At 39.6% G+C, this 17,192-nt stretch overlaps 4 protein-coding genes across 6 annotated transcripts; 1 reads left to right on the forward strand and 3 right to left on the reverse strand.

Moving 5' to 3' along the window:
• Window positions 1-700: 700 nt before the first annotated feature.
• ess2 (ess-2 splicing factor homolog) lies at window positions 701-5,813 on the reverse strand. Its single transcript, XM_034234163.1, has 10 exons — window positions 5,432-5,813; window positions 4,800-4,968; window positions 4,594-4,677; window positions 4,238-4,407; window positions 2,662-2,779; window positions 2,398-2,531; window positions 2,144-2,246; window positions 1,901-2,010; window positions 1,703-1,818; window positions 701-1,515 (listed from the first exon to the last, which is right to left on the reverse strand). The coding sequence occupies exons 1-10, from the start codon at window positions 5,576-5,578 to the stop codon at window positions 1,242-1,244; spliced, it is 1,425 nt and encodes a 474-aa protein (XP_034090054.1). The 5' UTR covers window positions 5,579-5,813; the 3' UTR covers window positions 701-1,241.
• Window positions 5,814-7,173: 1,360 nt separating this feature from the next.
• LOC117558162 (homeobox protein goosecoid-2) lies at window positions 7,174-8,458 on the reverse strand. Its single transcript, XM_034234181.1, has 3 exons — window positions 8,167-8,458; window positions 7,590-7,840; window positions 7,174-7,257 (listed from the first exon to the last, which is right to left on the reverse strand). Exons 1-3 carry the CDS (start codon window positions 8,366-8,368, stop codon window positions 7,186-7,188), a joined length of 525 nt encoding a protein of 174 aa, XP_034090072.1. The 5' UTR covers window positions 8,369-8,458; the 3' UTR covers window positions 7,174-7,185.
• Window positions 8,459-10,552: 2,094 nt separating this feature from the next.
• LOC117558171 lies at window positions 10,553-13,603 on the forward strand. Of its 2 annotated transcripts, XM_034234196.1 has the most exons (3): window positions 10,553-10,769; window positions 10,954-11,187; window positions 12,380-13,603. In XM_034234196.1, the coding sequence occupies exon 3, from the start codon at window positions 12,409-12,411 to the stop codon at window positions 13,072-13,074; it is 666 nt and encodes a 221-aa protein (XP_034090087.1). In that variant the 5' UTR covers window positions 10,553-10,769; window positions 10,954-11,187; window positions 12,380-12,408; the 3' UTR covers window positions 13,075-13,603. The 2 variants fall into 2 exon arrangements, with proteins under 2 accessions (XP_034090087.1, XP_034090085.1); XM_034234194.1 differs by lacking the exon at window positions 10,954-11,187.
• On the reverse strand, window positions 13,343-16,955 carry rnf185 (ring finger protein 185). 2 transcript variants are annotated; one of them, XM_034234197.1, is made up of 7 exons: window positions 16,828-16,955; window positions 16,262-16,546; window positions 15,431-15,449; window positions 15,220-15,332; window positions 15,002-15,056; window positions 14,516-14,633; window positions 13,343-14,424 (listed from the first exon to the last, which is right to left on the reverse strand). In XM_034234197.1, the coding sequence occupies exons 2-7, from the start codon at window positions 16,438-16,440 to the stop codon at window positions 14,327-14,329; spliced, it is 582 nt and encodes a 193-aa protein (XP_034090088.1). In that variant the 5' UTR covers window positions 16,441-16,546; window positions 16,828-16,955; the 3' UTR covers window positions 13,343-14,326. The 2 variants fall into 2 exon arrangements, with proteins under 2 accessions (XP_034090088.1, XP_034090089.1); XM_034234198.1 differs by lacking the exon at window positions 16,828-16,955 and adding an exon at window positions 16,736-16,754.
• Window positions 16,956-17,192: the final 237 nt, after the last annotated feature.

Genomic DNA, 17,192 nt, shown 5'->3' on the forward strand with positions numbered 1-17,192 from the left:
CACAGGACAGTTTTTTGTCACGATATTCATGTTATGTCATGTTTTTATGTCTAGGTGGCAGCGGGAAGGGGCGTGGTGGTGCAGCAGGTCTGTGAGGTAGGGGGGGGGCCTGATTGTTGAGGGCTTTGTGAGTAATGAGGACTTTGAAGTTGATTCAATATATATATGTATATATATATATATATGAATATATGTATCCTCCATAATAACATCCATTGCACTCAAGAGAACAAGAAAGTTTCATTTTGTCCAGCATCATCGCATGTGCACCCCCTGGCTTTCCAGGGCAGTGACTAAACAAATCCAAGCAGAAATAGCCCGTAGTCGTCCCTACGTCAAAGGACCACTAGTGATGCAGGAAAAACTGTGTTTGCAGCGTGAAGGTGAAGTTGTAAATTAAGCTACAGTTTGTCTGTGTGTTGGCTTGCCCACATACCAGGACAACCTCACCTGACTGCATTTGTTGAACCTGTAACCTCTGATGCCCCCCCCCCGCAAAATAAACTCAGGACATGTTGCAGACAGAATAGTATGACTAGACTTAAAGCTTAAATTAGTTTGTGCAAAAAATGTACAACATTTTATCTTTTAGATTTAAGTGAAAATGAAAAAATGTATGATGCCGAGTTCAAGTGTGTTTGAAAAACATTTTCAACTATACATTTAGAAGGTAAAAGAAAATTCATCAATTAGACAGAGCTGTTTAACAAAAAAAACCTGATTTATTGTTACAACAACATAGTGTGACACTGGGAAAACCCTTTTTACAGTAACAAAACACATCACTTTGATTTTTCTTTATAATGCAGAGACAAACACTCAAATGTTTTGGCAGCTTGTATCGAGAGCTGGGCGAAGCCTCAGCCTCCTGGCTGAGCGTCGAAAACTCAATTATAAGTGTCATTCTCAGAAAGAGCTACTGTGTTATACTGATTTAATTTGATGTGCCGGGTAGGTGGAAACAGCTGTTCAAAAATCTATGACATCTTGCATTAGGGATAAAACAAAATATAAAAAATATAGTAATTAAATATAATGTAGACACTTTTTCACAGGGGTCTACATAAAAACATCTGAGCAAAAAGTAATAAAAGAAAATCCATAAAAAAATCTTCGGTCTTCCTGGATTTCTTTATCCGTCAACCAGCTGAAAGATGTGCGATTTAACTTGACAAATCTGTGTCTGGGCAGTTCATAATCAAGTTCTTCTTGTCAGAATATGTCTGTTTTGTACAATTTCCTTAGAAATAGTCTGCGGCTTTCCGTCTCTTGGGCAGTTGCAGCAGATTGTCTGTGAGTGATGTAAGGTCCTGAGAGCTCGGCGTCTTGGCTTTGGTCGGCGTTGGCGTTCCAGAGGGAGTGGATGGGCCACCGAAGGGAGACTTGCAGACTCCATGTGAGGGCGACGGGGTGTAGCTCGCTCGGAGTGCTTTGTCTGTGTATTTGCTTGATGTCCGATTAACAAGCCTCTGCAGGGCGGGGGTTAGCGCTGGACTCAGACCTTTAGGCGTAAGACTGCAACACAAAAGTTGATGAGGTCAGTTAGTTTATAATACTATGGATTCCTTCACACCTGCAGTAATAAAGAAAACAAATAGCCTAAACCAATTACATTTAAGCTCAACATCCCCTTTTCAAGGCAGGATTTGACAGATTCACATAGAAGCAGATATAATCAAGACTGCAGAAGATCCGTTTTTACCTTGCAAGGTTCTCTGTGACCTTTCGCCACGCCTCCTGTTTCTTTGCACGGTTTTTAGCTGCAGCTTCATTGGCCATCTTTATTCCCAGCCTCTCTCGCCGTCCTGGTTCTGGAATCTTTAAAGAAACAACGTACAATGTAAACATCTTACAACTTAACAACTCATAAACAAAACAGATACCTATGTGGGGTCAGTACCTTAAATGATGGTCCATGATTCCTCTCAACATAAGGGCTGTCTGATCCGTCCAGGCGAAAGGGGGTGCTCTCGATCTCACCCCAGGTCATTAGAGGCGACTCGGCTCCACCTGATGGGACAGAAACTGCTTTCAGAACTCTTCTCAAAAAGCATGTAATTGCTGAATGAGCCTTTAAGGAAACATTTAGTTGTATCTGTCTCAGGAGTGTAACTATAATGAGGAGGATTAAAGATCCACTTACCAGGTGCAGGGGATGGCATGCTTTCAAAACCATATCCATTCACTGTTGGGGATTCATGTGGGATGAGCTCTTTACCATCGGGGCCTACTTTACCCTGTTTGAACTGGACAGAAAACGAGATGCATTAGCTGCATCACTCTCAAACAAGCACTCTGATTCAACAAGAAAAGACTGTCATGCTGCATTCACAAGTATGGGGCACATCATGTAGGCCAAACATCAATGTTTTTATAACCCATATTCCTGAAAGGTACCTGTGCATTGAGAGCTGCAGCCTGCTGAATCTGGCTTTTGTTGAGAGCTTTGCTGAATGGGTCTCCAACAAAGCGTGTGTTCTTGTGAATGACCTCCCGTGGCTTCTTAAATTGATCATCATCATCTTTAACACCTAAACAAAAATTAAACATGTGAAACAACATGAAAATCTCTCTTCGTGTACAGCTAAATGTGATCAATAACATGCCTTCAAAACCTATTTATGTCTGAAATGAAATGAAATTCAAGTGTGGTCTACTTACCTTCTGGATAATACATCAAGGCATTCTTTGCTTTGTACTCCCATGTCTCGAGTCCAGCTTTGACACATTCAAGTGCTCCTTTCTCTACTGATGGCAATGCAAGATTCTGTTCATGGCGCTGAACAAACAAGTCAAAAAAACATTTGTAATACCGTGAAGGAATGTACCAAAGATCAACTGGAACTGTAAAAGAATCGCGCAATGTTCATAACCCAAAAAGATACGGCTTTATGAGCAGGACTTAAAGGGATAGTGGAAATCCGCAAATTTTGGGTTTAACTTATGTATTTGTATTAAAAATAAGCATAATAAACAATTTTTTTTAATTTAATGCGCCTAGTTTCATTTTATTTTCAATTTTACTGCGCCCTCTCAATGAAACGAAATACTTCGGGAATCGTCGGGAATCTTCGGGTGATGACGAGAGCAGAGGAAGACGGGCACAAACAATGGCGGACATTCAATAGCATTTGCATGTGAATAGCCGACCTTTATTATGGTGAATAGATGTGTTTTGTATGGCTGTAGTGCGACAGCAAATGCAGAGAATGGCGTATCGACTCATGCGTTTCCAAGAAACCCAGCCATTCGTCGTCAGTGGGTGAAATTTGTTCAGACATTTTCACTATAGGTAATACTATAAGACTGTAAGACGGCAATACTTTATACCGAGTATATTGCCATAAATTATTGTCAGTTAGCGGAGTTTCTTACCTTTAAAAGGGTATGAAACATTAATAGTTTCATAAATGTTAAGAAGCCCTGAGACATGTGAGAGAGAAAAAACTGTGGGAGGGGTCCACTGGGGGGACCTTCGGGATTAACTGGTTAACAATGATTAATATTTGTAAAGGCTACAGGTGATCTTAAGATGCGTGAGCTATGCTTAGGGACCTACCAGTCAAGATTATTTGTGCGTAGGGGTGCATCATCTGGCGCCTGGTCCTGGTCATCCTCGCCATTGCCCATGCCGTGAACCATCACCTTGGGCTCGGGCTCGAACAAATAAGGACGTAATGGTCCATCGTCTGGCTCAATATTGTCACCATCGTCGCTTACTGAACCGGATTCAGATTCAGTTCCTAAAACGACATTTTCGTAGGAAAGCCGAGTGGATGTTTCTGACTCGCTATCATCACTGGATACCTCGTACAATCCTTCTTCTTTGTCTGGTATATTTGCCCTTCCACGTTCATTCTTAGACGCCATAGTTTGTTATCGTATAGTCTTCCTGAGTTTTCGTCACTTCCGGTTTGGCTGAGTCGAACATTTCGTTTCTAAAAAACTTCGGGGAAGCTGCAATAAAGTGCTTCTAACATGCGTAAGGCAATTATTATATTTTTTTAATCAGGTGTGATTGTTTTGGTACGTAATTATGCTTGTATATAAGTTAAAACGAAACTATTTGAGGTTCCATTTCCACTATCCCTTTAACTTCAAACTTGAACCTGACAGAAATATTACATGCAACAATTTTGTCAATCAAATGTTTATCAAATTATAATAGGTCTATGATCAGCACACCTGTTATCCCAAGTAGTTTGATTGAATTCGAAACGATTCTCCAAACACATACCTCTTTGTATTCAGTTTCAGCCTCGTATAACCAGGAATGCCTTAGCCTGTTCTTGTCTTCTGCCAAATCCATGATCTGCTCAAATGATGCATTATCCTCACTGGTATTTTTAGCAAGGAAGCGATCCAGACAGGGCAGCTCTTTCTCCTCCTTGTCGCCGCACTTGCTCTCTGTGAATACAACATCGATTGAAATAGGGTTAAATTACTCTTGAGCAATTGTGAGTCAAATCATCAGAGTATTATTGCAAAACAAGTTTTAATTTTGGACAGTTGTGTGACATCATAGAAACAAACAAATAATGCTCTGAACATTGATTTGTTGTCTGTTTTTCTTCTTAAAAATGAGATACGTACCTCCATCGAAACCTTTACCTCCAAGAGTCGAGGAAGGAGACCCTGGGCCGCCCACTGGTGTCTCAAAGCTAGCCGGTGTCACATCTGCAGGAATAAAGAAAAGTAAATAGGTAGGCCTACAAAGAACAGATTGGATCTTTAATTCTGTACGAAATGTATAACATGGTGAACATATCATGTTCTATTTGACTGCTCATACTACTTACAGGGTGCAGAAGACCGAGGTGTAGATTTAGTCAAAGATGATCCATAGCGGATGGATATCTCTCTCATCCTCACTAGGTCACCAGTTTCCTCTGCTTCCAGATATTCCCTCTGCGCCTGCAGCTTAGTCACATCTGGGAAGAAGTCCCGCTGGATGATCTTCTCCAGACTCTGTTACAAGTAGAAAGACAGGTACATTGGACTTTGCAAAAAGTAAAACAACATCATTCTCTTCGTTACTATACAAGAAATAGTATAATTGATTTATTTCTTCAAACCAGCCTCACAGACATCTGGTATAGTAACTTGGCTTGCTAGTGCCCCAAGCGAGTCAGGACGTTTTTATGTATTATATATTTAGAGAGATTAGTGCCAATCAATTTCCTAATGCACCAATTAGGACATGTCTGATATGAAACACCACCTTTTAATAGTTTCAAAGCTAAAGGACACTTAGGATAATGATATAACTAAATCAACTGGACTCAACCAACGATAAACACCAAATGTATGTTTATAAAATACACTAAATATGCTATTTAACCTTTTTATTTGTTAGCAATAATCGCGCTAACACAGCACGTTGATGATAATTTATAGCTCGTCCCTACGTCGTAGTCTGTCATTTAGTTACCTCAATATAATTATCTTCATCGAGGACCTTTCTCCTCGTCTTTTCTTTGTCCTCCTTCTCTGGTTGTTGGAGAAGAGCCATTGTTGAGACTGTAACAGGGACTAGAGTCCCGAACAGAGCTTTCCTCACGCTGGCGCTGCCCTCCATTGTAGACCCTGTTAGCCTGCTAGGCTAAACGGCTAAGGGCGATTGTTTACCAACAAACACCGACTAAAACGTAACGGAAGACGACTGTTGTACCTTGGAAACACAGCTTAATTATTTAGAGTAAATAGTATACAACTATACAATTAAAACTGCGTGAACGCCACTAGGTATAACAAATTAGCTAGCTAACTAGTTACAGTCGGCTAACTTCAGAACCAGCGTAAAAACAACGTCTGAGATGTTGCGTAACCGGAAGTTTAATGCGTCACTCAAACTTTCCAGAATAAAATAAATAAGATGCATTTCAACTTAAATCAGTCATTAATATTCATTATATTAATAATGCAACTTGTTATTGGAAAGGAGATGGAGTTAATATTAAATATAAATATTGCAGATTAATCAACTCTTCATACTCTGCTCAAGTTATTGTCTGCAGTATGTATGATATTAAATCTAAATCTAAAAATAGTGTAATGATGATTGCTGAAATCAAGGAGAAGCAACATTGTTCCTTCATTCTTTATGGGTGACCAACTGTGGGGAAAAGCATCAGTGCTACAAACTGTAGGCACAAACTAATATGCTGACAAATAAACTACACAGTGCACAGGTGTTTTTTATATTTATTGTTTTATTTATTGTAAATTGCACTGTTGAGGAACCTGCAATCTAAGTTTTTCAAACATTACATAATTATAATTACATTATAATAATCTTGAAAATAAATGATAGTAAAACTACCCGATTTATATTTCCCACATGGATGCATTTACAGAAAAGAAAAATTCAAAGAGCTCCAAGTGACGCATTCACAATCTTTGTCCAACTCACAAGATGGACAAGAGCACTTCATATTTTTGTGACCAGTATGCACCCACCTTTCATGTAAATGTCAATTAATTGATTAAGAAAGCTCAGCATAATAGTATTAACTGCGCACACACAAAGTGAAACAAGTTATTCCTTTAGTTTAGACATCAGAATAAATGTCTGTATGTGCCCTGATCAGGCTGCAACCCCAACGTTGTGTTGGTATTGTTTTGATTTGATTATTTGTATACAAATGTAGACCTATGTGTCTGAAATAAAGCATAGCCTAACTGTAATGTCATATTTCTATAGAAAATGTTTAAGGTCAGGTTTACTCACTTACAAATAGAGTATTGACATCACCCTTTGTAAAGTAATACCTGGGTATATAAACATACATTCAGAGAACTAACAATAGCTATTCCCAGTAGTTTAACTCTGATCCCTGTTATCTGCCAAGATAAAGAATACAAAGGTAATACCACCAGTAATCTTCTGAGCCCCCAGCCAGACAATCACTGGTTTATATAGACTGATATGGACATCTATGAGAATAAAGTCAGGTTCATTTTCACCTTTTTTTCTTCCAAATAGAGTGAAATAAATGAAACATATGACACTTGATTTAACTGACACAAAAAGTAAAACAATTTAAAGATAAGATATTGTTGTAGCTTTTTATTTTATTTATAACAATAGTATTTACAAAAAATGTATGTAACTTAAGCGCTCACACATACATGGCTTTCTGCTTTTTCAATGATGCATGCAATACGCACAATACAAATTTAATTTTATGTGCTTCCCACACTATATGATAGTCTTTTCTGGCGCCTCCACTTTGCTCTTCGGTTTTTAAACCAAACCTACCGGCAGAATAAAAGGTTGTGTGAATAAGTTGTCATTTATAACATAGCCTTCTACACATGTTATTATTTAGATCATTGTGTATTTACATGGAATTAACCAAGAAGAACAGAACTGGACATCATTAGCAATGCAGGCATATCACAACAAATTAACAAGATATTTATTCAAAGGATCTACTCTCCTAAATTAGATTATTAAACTGGCACACATCTTTAGTAATTGTTAATCTGCTATATCTGGCACAATACACCACTTTATCAGAAACCTATTCAACCCACTGAAACAACAGCACTATAATTGGCTGAAATTGTAAATGTGATAGTCTTACCTCTACTCTCTCTTCCCTTAAGTGAGTGTGCTGTGCTAGTTTCTCCCTCATGGTAACATCTGGATACTGGTTCTGCAGGAACAGCTCCTCCAGTGCGTCCAGCTGCTCCTCTGTAAAAATAGTGCGGTGACGTCTGGTTCTCCTCTGCACCTGCCCGGCTGTCTGCTCCTCCCTGTGAGCGTCTCCCAGCCTGCAGGGGTCTGTGAGCATCGCTGGGGGCCATCCGTACTGACAGGCTGCAGGGAGGAGGTCTGGATTAAGGTAAGGAAGCAGAGTAAGCATTACTAAAAAGCATATACTGAAACGTTGTTGAAACAAACAAATACATTTCTGATTTAATAAATCCAATGAACCAAGCCAAACACAGGGCTTTATTAAAGGTTGCTTGTCTGTTCGTGCTATCATTGCATTTTAAAGAAGCGCGCTTTGTACATGCTAGCAGTTTTTCCCTTTTTTCCCACAACAATAATGTGCTCTGCCTTTAACTTCACCAACAGAAACAGACAAAAAAGTGTCAAATGTGTCATAAAGATAAGGGGTTTGCACCTCTTTTATACTGTGTATTGTTTGCACTCACCTTCATGAATGAAGTCAGCCTGGTATATGTCTCCACAGTGGGAGCAGTAGCAGCAGCACAGGCAGGCGTGATGGACAGCCTCTGTCTGGCCTCCAGCAGGACTCACTGCCTTCTCCTTTATTCCAGCGCCACTTGTTCCATTACTGTTTGGATATTTGCTCAATATATTCTCAATAGTGAAAGGAAACTTGTGTCTCTCCATCCTGACGGGTCCATTCAACTCCAAACAATAAAACAAAAGCAGCAATGATGCCAGGATATTGACACACTGCCACAGTTCAGGCTCGGCTGCTCTTCTGCTTCTCCTCTCTCTACAACAGTGTGCAGGCCCTTATAGTGAAATTGGGAGGCAAAAAAAAAAAAACTAAAACCATAATCCCCCTGTGGACCAGACACATGAAACGGTTGAAACTTAATTCCTAGCTAATCTGGGCAGTTTTGTGAAGAGGTTAGGGAGGACGGCAGATTCAGTTAATCTTGCTTCATTCCTTTCTCCAAAAGAAATCAGATTTCACTGCATAAAATGAGAAGTGGAGAGCTTCTAAGATCCTTATTGTTGAGGTTTTAGAGAAAAGGGGATTGCTTGGTATTAGAAACCTGGATTTAAAGATGAACGTTTTTTTTTTGGTATGGCTAGACTTGTATCATGCTGAATTTAAGGATTAGCTCTTAAATGTGTTTCATACTGTCACTTTTCTATATCAATGAAGGATATTTTGTAAATTAATAGATCAGTAAATAAATGCGTGTTGCACTGACAACAACAATGCATTACACACAGCAATAAGGAAGCTCAATGAGTGACTCATCCTGCTACTGACGTGTGTTGTTACACTGATAGATTTGTATATTCTCAGTAAAGATAAACACAAATTGAAGAGTACATTCAGAAAGGCTGTCTCTCTATGTGGTTGGTATTCACAATCATGCATCATGCGCCTTATCTGTGTGCTGCAGTCTTTCAGTCTGACTCCTCTGACAATGTGCACAGCCGAGGTAAAGCTATTACAGGTTAAATTCATCCCCTCTCAACAAATCCTCTGATTTCATACAAGGCAATACACCTTTTTTTTCAGAGAATTAATGGATTTCCACAATCTGTCTTAAGCTCCTCTTATAAGGGCTTTTGAAAACAGATAACAATAAACACCATACCATCCTTTTCACTTGGGTTTAATAGTGTCCAGATTGTTGATGTATAGTTTGCGGAGCATGTGATGGCTATCTAGCAGTTATTGTCGTTCTCAATAGAAGGAATTCTACCACATCCGCATTGGTTCACACAGTTCAAATTTCATTAAGGGGGATTAGAATGATAAACCATCATTTTGTTGTTGTGAGAGCAATATTTGGTACAACAGGTAAAGAAAAGCCACCACCGACCACACGGGTGATAATGTTTTTCTACAAAGGGAATGTAATCAACAGTTAGACTACTTATATGAAATACCCTGTGTTTTGCATCAGAAATTATTCTATTTACCCCATACGCCTTTAAAGGCCAACTATCCCCTTACAACAGACATGAAAGGACAAGACTGAGCATGTTACTTTTACTCCCTTACTCCCCAGAAAACACACAGTTCTAACACCAGTTCAGATAAAGTGACAAAACAACAGGTAGAGGCTAATTAATTATCCGCCTCACCGTGATGTGAGGCTGCATGCATTTTTCAGGGAGTATTCCTGCAACATATTACAAGGATACAATACATTATTGCAATTGAAACATGAATAATAAAGGACAGAAATCAAACATAAACATGCTGACAGGATTAGAAATGCAATGTATGTTAATTTGACCAAAATTCATAATAAAGTGGTAGACACTACATTGCTGTTCTATTATATTTGTTTGTAGTTTGTTCTCTTCCTACATGACATTAAATATTCTATTGACTTCTCATACAATGACAACATTGGCCCACATCGACATCGTTTTAAAGAACAAAGCTTGACAACTATGTGTTATTGCCACTGTGGCTTTAAGGTATAGGTATATGAATATGTGTGTGAACTGGCTGGACATAATAAAGTGCTTAGTTGCAAAGGCTGGATAAAGCCCATGTGTGCAAAAAAATGTTCACTCTATAACTGCCCTTTGTTACTATATCCCATGCAGTAACTGGGGTAATGTCAATTTTTGGAGGTGACCGCCTGGGGTCCCTATACATGAATCAGTCACAATGATAAACTCTATTAAAAAAATGTGGTAAGAGCCTTTTAGCCTACCTTCATAACCCTGTTCTCTACTGAAAGGTAACAGTTTGTAGTTTAATGTTAGGAAGTTTACATTTCATTGTGGTGCGCCCCCCTGTGTCAAAAGACTACAACGCCCACCGTTGAGCGGCGGAGCGACACAGCGCGGCAGACAGCCACTCGCGATAACTCGCGTTGAGGCAGCAGCTGGGCGGAAAAGGCGGGAGAAGACTGCCGCTTCCGCGTCCGCGCAGAGACACAACACTAGGGCAAAATGGACGAAAAGTTAATAATGGCTGTATTTAGTCACCCAGAGCTATTTAATGTCACTTTACCGAACTACCGCTGCACGGAAAGTCGCACAAATGCTTGGAGAATGATTAGCATGGAACTGGGTCTGCCATGTGAGTATTTTAATGTTTTGTGAACTTTACAAACCAGTTATTATTTTAGCCGATGTTGTCGTGTGCGACTTAACACACAGACATTAGAACACATTAGGTGTCTCTGGGAGATAGAGGTATATCATATGTATCTTGCAGGCAATGTGTCGCTCTCTTATTTATGTTGTATTTTCCGGCGGTGTAGCTGCAGCGGCGCGCACCGTGCTAGCGGTAGCAGCCGCAGCTCGCACGCCGCAGGCCGCGTTGCACCGAACGGCTCCATCCGGCTCCTCCGCACCGCTGACCGCGTGTCGAGTACGGCGAGGCGGGGGAGGAAGCATGCTCAGCGGCGTCACTGATCCACTCCTTATCACAACGGGCTCCACATAAACGAATAGCTTGTTGAAGTGCCATGGAAGCGGCGTCAGCACCACATCATGTAGGATTAAACATGTCGGAGACAGAGGCCCCCAGCCTGAAATATAAGCAGGTGGTGCGGCATGTAACACGGATAAACTAACAATGACCTCTTTAAGATGGCTCAAGATACAAATATTTTATTTGTTCACTGTCTTGCAACACTTTATTACAATTTACAACTAAAACATATCAGCAACACCGATGTTTACTTTGAAAAAGTTATGTTTTTTCTATATTTGAATACTCTTTTATAGCTCATTATAGGCCTGCACTTCATGAGCACTGTATTAGTAAGGCTACACTTATTCCATCTAGCCAATACAACATATTACATCCAGGAAGATTATTAACTTAAGTTTTCTAAACTTCCCATGGTGTTGATGCAACTGTATGCTTTTAGTGGCCACTACTTGTATTGTTTAGTCTACAGTAAAATACCACAGTATAATCAACAGCGATTTTTTTCATCAGTTAATAACTCATGACACACAACTTCTCATTTGTAAGGATTTACTGCTCCTGTCTGTCTTTTTGCATGGTTGATTAAATGATTTGGACCATAACATCTGATCTGACCTAGATCTGTCATATTGGAATTAAGGAATGTTTTGGGTATTTTTTTTAATTACTTTTCTATAATAGACCAAACAATGGATCAAGAGAATAATTGAGATGTCAGTAATAACAGTAACGGAGTTGCTGTGATCCTGCTGTATGAGATTCTGCACCAGAGATGGCCGACCCAGTGCCAAAAAGAGCCTCATTCAGGCTGTATGCTAACAGCAGTTCATTAATCAATCACTGAGCAGGGATTTGTCAGGTGATCTCATACAGAGTCCCTACTGTTTTGTTCTCATAGAACAGAAACCCAGCATTACTTTGTACCCAATCGCTAAATCTAAAGTCCACTGCTACTGCCTATGGCCATCTACCCGTTACAAACACTTCAACATGATATTCAGGTATATTTTGTCAGGTGAGGGGAGAAGACCACACTTCTCACAAGCTATTTTGGTGACCTTACCTGTCTAACATTTATATAGCAGAATGTAAGCTGCACAACATGTTTGAAAATTAAATTTGTAGGGGTAAATATTTGAATTGTAATGGTAAAAAAAACTGTGTTGACTTTTGGGTTACTTTACTTTTATCTTCCTGTGCATTTTTTAAAGGATGTCTTGGTCTTAACACTCCATTTTGTTGCTTTCCAGCTGAGGATTGTAAAAGAAAATGGAAGAACATGAGAGACCGGTACTTGAAGGAAGTCCGAATGGAGATCAAGAGCAAGAAGCAAGGCGAGTTTGCGCACAGTAGATGGAAATACAGAGAAATTATGAACTTTATCGCACCTTTTACTGGATCAAGAAGTGGCGTGGCAGACATAAATGACAATGACCATGACAACGCTGATGAGTCTGGCAGTGTTGAGGGAGAAACGTCACCGTCTGAGGCGATCAAGACACTGCAGTCCGCCCTGAAGGTCAATATGAATACACCTGACCTCAAGCCCCCGGTGGCGTTTATGTCGCAGCTCCCGTTGATGTCTCAAGAAGCACAGATGGCCCAGCTGGCTGTTCTGGCTAAGATGCCATTGAGCCAACACGCCCCCTCCACCAGCAAAACTGGACGTAAACGGCGCCTGATGCAAGAGTCACTTCCACTGTCTCTTTCTCCAATTGCTCAGTCCCCTACAAAGTGGCTGGTCAAAGACAATGGCACTGTGTTTCCCAACAGGCCGCGGGATGAGGATGAACTGTTTCTTCTGAGCTTTGTACCCGCTCTGAAGCGACTTGCTCCACAAAAAAGGTGCGAGACAAAAATAAAGATCCAGCAGATTATGTATGAAGCAGAGTTTAACATTGCACAGCCTCAAGAGAAACAGTCGGAGCCATCAGCACAGGACTAAGCCAAAAGGACTATTTTTCTACTAATAGTTTTCTAAAAATCTCTTCCAGGAAATGCCCAAAATATTTAACTTTCTTTGGTACATCACAAGTGGTTAGGTTTTGTTTTTTTTATGTAAAATAATTAACAATGAATAATTTTACTTGCCATTTAGCAAGTTGAGTTTTTCAATACCACTGTGGTGTGTCTTGATTTAGATCAGATGAGTAAAGTCAGTGAGAGAATTAGGCCCTAACAGATTAACACATCAATTATGACAAAAAACAAACTATGATTTAACAATTTTATTTACATAGCTTTACTGTCAATAGAATGAATTCACATTTTGAAAAGTGGTTTCAGGTTCAACCAGCAAATCTTCATTTCTGTAATAATCTACAGTATTTTACATTAAATTACAGTGACAGAGAAAACTGAGGGGAAACAAACGATTTGGAGAGGAACACCGTTTCATAAATTAATATTTGAGCTGTTAACATGCATCAACATATTTCTTTTCAATCCGAAATAAAGAGAACATTTCTAACATTGTTTTGACTCAACAGACTGTGTATGATTTGGTAAATATTTGCAGATGAAATTATTATTATTTGTGAGATCAGGTAGAGCTAGATCAACACAAAACACATTTGAAGTATATAGATGAAGAGAGACAACAGGGAGTCGCCTGCTTGTGCTCAGTTTGAAACCTGTTGAGGGGGTTTTATGGAAGACATGACAAGATGCAACAGTAGAACACAGGTGTAAATAATAATATTAACGATCACACTGTCATGGTTTTCGAGCACATGAGAAAAACAGAGACATTGTTAGTAACATCGGTGCTCTTCTTGCAATGGCTGTCAATTAGAATAGGGCCAAATTAATACAATAATAGTTACCTGAAAAGGGTCATAGGGATCATATATGTATGCATGAGAATCAAGTGAATGATCCCAGAGCACTGCTGGTCTTATTTTGATTAGCAGAGAATATATTTGAATTCAGTAGTAATACCAAATAATACTCAAAGAGAGCACAGAGAACAATTGAATGATGATTTAAAAAATGTTTCCATGGAGGTTGTGTGGTTCACCTTAAGAGATGTTTGCCTTGGGTTAACACTTGTTTTTATTTAGAAAAATGGCTTCGAGTCAAGGAGAGGAAAATATGTCAAGGCATAATCACATTGGTGCAAACCATTATGATGTGCCATAATGTTGCATCTCTTTCAAATCTTCTAGGTAAGCCAGAGTTAGTGTTTCTCCTTGCATTTATGCAATCAGCAGCCAAAACATAATCACCAGAGCGACAAACAGGAAGAGTCGAGACAGAAACTGTTCGTCCATGTGCTGCGGTGTCCCAGGGGCCGCTGTTTGGGAATTAGTTTAAAAGAAAGTTATTTGATATGCTGTCGATAAAAGACATCAGTGGTCATCATGAAGTGTGTAAAACATAGATACCTGGAGGTGGTCTGCCGTCGTTGATGTTAAAAGCTGTAGCAAAAATACCAAATGGAAAAGCACCGATTCCAAATGACATCTGGAAACCCCCATCTCCAAAGCCAAACCCTTGAAAGCCCTGTGAAACATATTTCATCACTAACATGAAGCTGTGCATGAATTCTCTTCCCAATGGAGTTTACCATACAGTCGGAGAGATGTGACGCAACAGACACTGCCGTTTTTCATCATCCTCAAGAGACGTTGCCACACGTCCGCCCTAAGCATCTAATAGATCCCAGTGGGAAATGATCTTTTGTTAATGGATAAAAGACAGGTTTGCACGTCAGCACCTGCACCATCCTAGGTAATGGTTTCATCATGAATGTGTAATGCAAGTCAACAGCTGATACAAAACATGTCTGGGATAAAGAAAGTATTGATCTGGCACAAAAACATGCTATCATGTACTTGTTTTTATTTTTTTATCACAATTCAAGTACTTACACCACGGTTTTCTGGCTCCGGCCTTTGTCCTTGTGGTCGAGGGGGAGTTCTTTCTCTATAATAATAATTTTAAAAAAAAGTAAAGCAATGATTAGGTGCTCTGCATTGTTTATACATATTCAGTAACAGTTTAGAAAAGTGCCTATTTGAGTACTTTATTGTGTGTATTGTGACGTTTAGAGTCAGTCAGACCAGTAATCCTACACAGAAGGACCTACCTGGGGTCTTGTTGACCTGTGCTTCCCCGTCCATATAATGGGATTACTTTGTCTCGGCTGATACCGGCTTTACACACAGGACACACTTGTCTGTTGGGTCTGGTCTCCAACCACTACACAAAGACAAAGACATTAAAGACCTGGCTGTCTGCATCAGTTATACACCGACAATTACAATACAATGTCATTGTCAAATAAAGGTTCAGCTTACCTGATGCAAGCAAGGCCAACTGATCGGGAGATGGTGCAAAGGAAAAGGAGAGTTGACAGGAAAGAGGTTTGATTAATAAAACATATACGAACTACAAGGCTGAGCAACATATAAAACACTCATTTAATCAATAACTGTAATTAATAATCACAGATATATGACGAAATGCTAAACATCCACCATCAGCTCTTTACAGATAACTACAGATACCGCAACCCCACATTTAAATATTATCATAGGTTTGGAAAATGTGAATACATTTAATTAATTTAGAGCTGCAAAGATTATTCAATGAATCACCAACCATTTTGTTTCTTCAAAGACCTTTTTGGGGGTTTCTTTACATGTAATGGGGGGAACAAACAGCAAGAAAATGTATAAAGAAAATAATCAACGGATTAGGCAACGATGAAAATATTTTGTATTTCAGCCCAGCAATCCTGTAATAGCTTGGAATGGTATTAATTGTTCTTATTCTAGAAAAACAATTCTTTGGTAGAATATCAACCAATATTTAATGTTTTTTGTAAATCACCAGAATAAAATACATTAGCAGGTTTAGCTTTAGTTTGTATAAATGCCTTAATATAAATATACGTAATGTGCAAAGTCTACACATGACTAGATATCAGCAATACAACTGATGATAGCTGTTGTTGATGTTGTTGTTAGTTAAAAAGCATGGCTTTGATGGTTGATATTGTCCAGTAGGATATACTGTATATGCTGGATCATGTCTGGTTCAAAACAATGAGAAATTATTTGAACTAGACTGATCTGGATCTTAAAGCAAAAGTGTAAACAATTAGAGTGACTGATCGTAGCTCTTACCAGAAGAGATGTCCACACAGACTGATAACTGCATCCTTGGCGGTGTCCAGACATATATTACACTCAAAAGTACTGTCCTGGTTGCCACTGTCGGACGCAGTGGAGCTGCTGGATCCGGGATTCGGGTTCTCAGTGGCCGCAGTGGAGCCAGGGACTGGAGGGGGAGCCGCGGTGGCCATTTAAAGATAGATCCCCTGAACAAGAGGGTACAGGTGGGATGACTCCTCTGGCACCCAGCTCTTCAAAACGCGTTCATATGGAGGTCCAGTTGATGGGGGGTTGTAGCTAACAAAGAAGGGAAGACGAGAGACTGAGTTTGAGACCAAAGACTCTCGAAAGGGACCTGAAATCGCATACAATCCACCGGCTGCTAGCTAACGTTAGCTCTCATCTAGAAAGGTGTCGTTACGGAGTAGCTAACGGAAATAAACAGTTTGACTGTCTGACGGATTAACAGAACACAAAGCAACATACACAAATAACACAGCGTCAATCCTAAAGGTTGTTTGTGTTCATTACTAAATGACAATAAACACTTGTTGCGAGAAGTTGAGAAATATCCTTACATCTGGTTGCATCACATCCGCAGCACTGCTAACGTTAAACATCCGGGGGAATCTAGGGGGCGTGGCTACAAGGTCACATGGGATTTTGGTTCCCTCAGTAAGGCCTCGCAGGTGAATAAACTCCACCAATCGGCATCTTTTATTCAGTAGTAATAACCCTTATGCAGGTGTAAGAACAGCAACACAGGATAATTCGTCAATATGAGCTTTTTTCTTTCATATACTTTTGCCATTGTTAATTTATGGATTAGACCAGGTCATATATATCATATAAAGTACAAAGCAACATACCAGTCTCTACGGTGTACACAATATGCCTACCTACGAGGGGTTTTGGGGCTCAGTACAATTTCAATAGCAAAAAT

The sequence above is a fragment of the Gymnodraco acuticeps genome, unplaced genomic scaffold, assembly GCF_902827175.1.
Source record: "Gymnodraco acuticeps unplaced genomic scaffold, fGymAcu1.1, whole genome shotgun sequence".
Classification (NCBI taxonomy): Eukaryota; Metazoa; Chordata; class Actinopteri; order Perciformes; family Bathydraconidae; genus Gymnodraco; species Gymnodraco acuticeps.

What these genes read in the sequence shown, in the direction of transcription:
- rnf185 (XM_034234197.1), bottom strand. Translation starts at nt 16,440, where the DNA reads ATGGCCACCGCGGCTCCCCCTCCAGTCCCTGGCTCCACTGCGGCCACT. An exon ending in ACAGGTCAACAAGACCCCAG is followed by an intron (nt 15,057 to 15,219) that starts GTAGGTCCTTCT and finishes TTATTATTATAG; the next exon opens with AGAAAGAACTCCCCCTCGAC. An exon ending in CGGAGCCAGAAAACCGTGGT is followed by an intron (nt 14,634 to 15,001) that starts GTAAGTACTTGA and finishes TATGTTTCACAG; the next exon opens with GGCTTTCAAGGGTTTGGCTT.
- ess2 (XM_034234163.1), bottom strand. Translation starts at nt 5,578, where the DNA reads ATGGAGGGCAGCGCCAGCGTGAGGAAAGCTCTGTTCGGGACTCTAGTC. An exon ending in ATGAAGATAATTATATTGAG is followed by an intron (nt 4,969 to 5,431) that starts GTAACTAAATGA and finishes TACTTGTAACAG; the next exon opens with AGTCTGGAGAAGATCATCCA. An exon ending in CTGCAGCTCTCAATGCACAG is followed by an intron (nt 2,247 to 2,397) that starts GTACCTTTCAGG and finishes TTTTCTGTCCAG; the next exon opens with TTCAAACAGGGTAAAGTAGG.
- LOC117558171 (XM_034234194.1), top strand. Translation starts at nt 10,640, where the DNA reads ATGGACGAAAAGTTAATAATGGCTGTATTTAGTCACCCAGAGCTATTT. An exon ending in CATGGAACTGGGTCTGCCAT is followed by an intron (nt 10,770 to 12,379) that starts GTGAGTATTTTA and finishes GTTGCTTTCCAG; the next exon opens with CTGAGGATTGTAAAAGAAAA.
- LOC117558162 (XM_034234181.1), bottom strand. Translation starts at nt 8,368, where the DNA reads ATGGAGAGACACAAGTTTCCTTTCACTATTGAGAATATATTGAGCAAA. An exon ending in GGCTGACTTCATTCATGAAG is followed by an intron (nt 7,841 to 8,166) that starts GTGAGTGCAAAC and finishes ACCTTAATCCAG; the next exon opens with ACCTCCTCCCTGCAGCCTGT. An exon ending in TAAGGGAAGAGAGAGTAGAG is followed by an intron (nt 7,258 to 7,589) that starts GTAAGACTATCA and finishes TTCTGCCGGTAG; the next exon opens with GTTTGGTTTAAAAACCGAAG.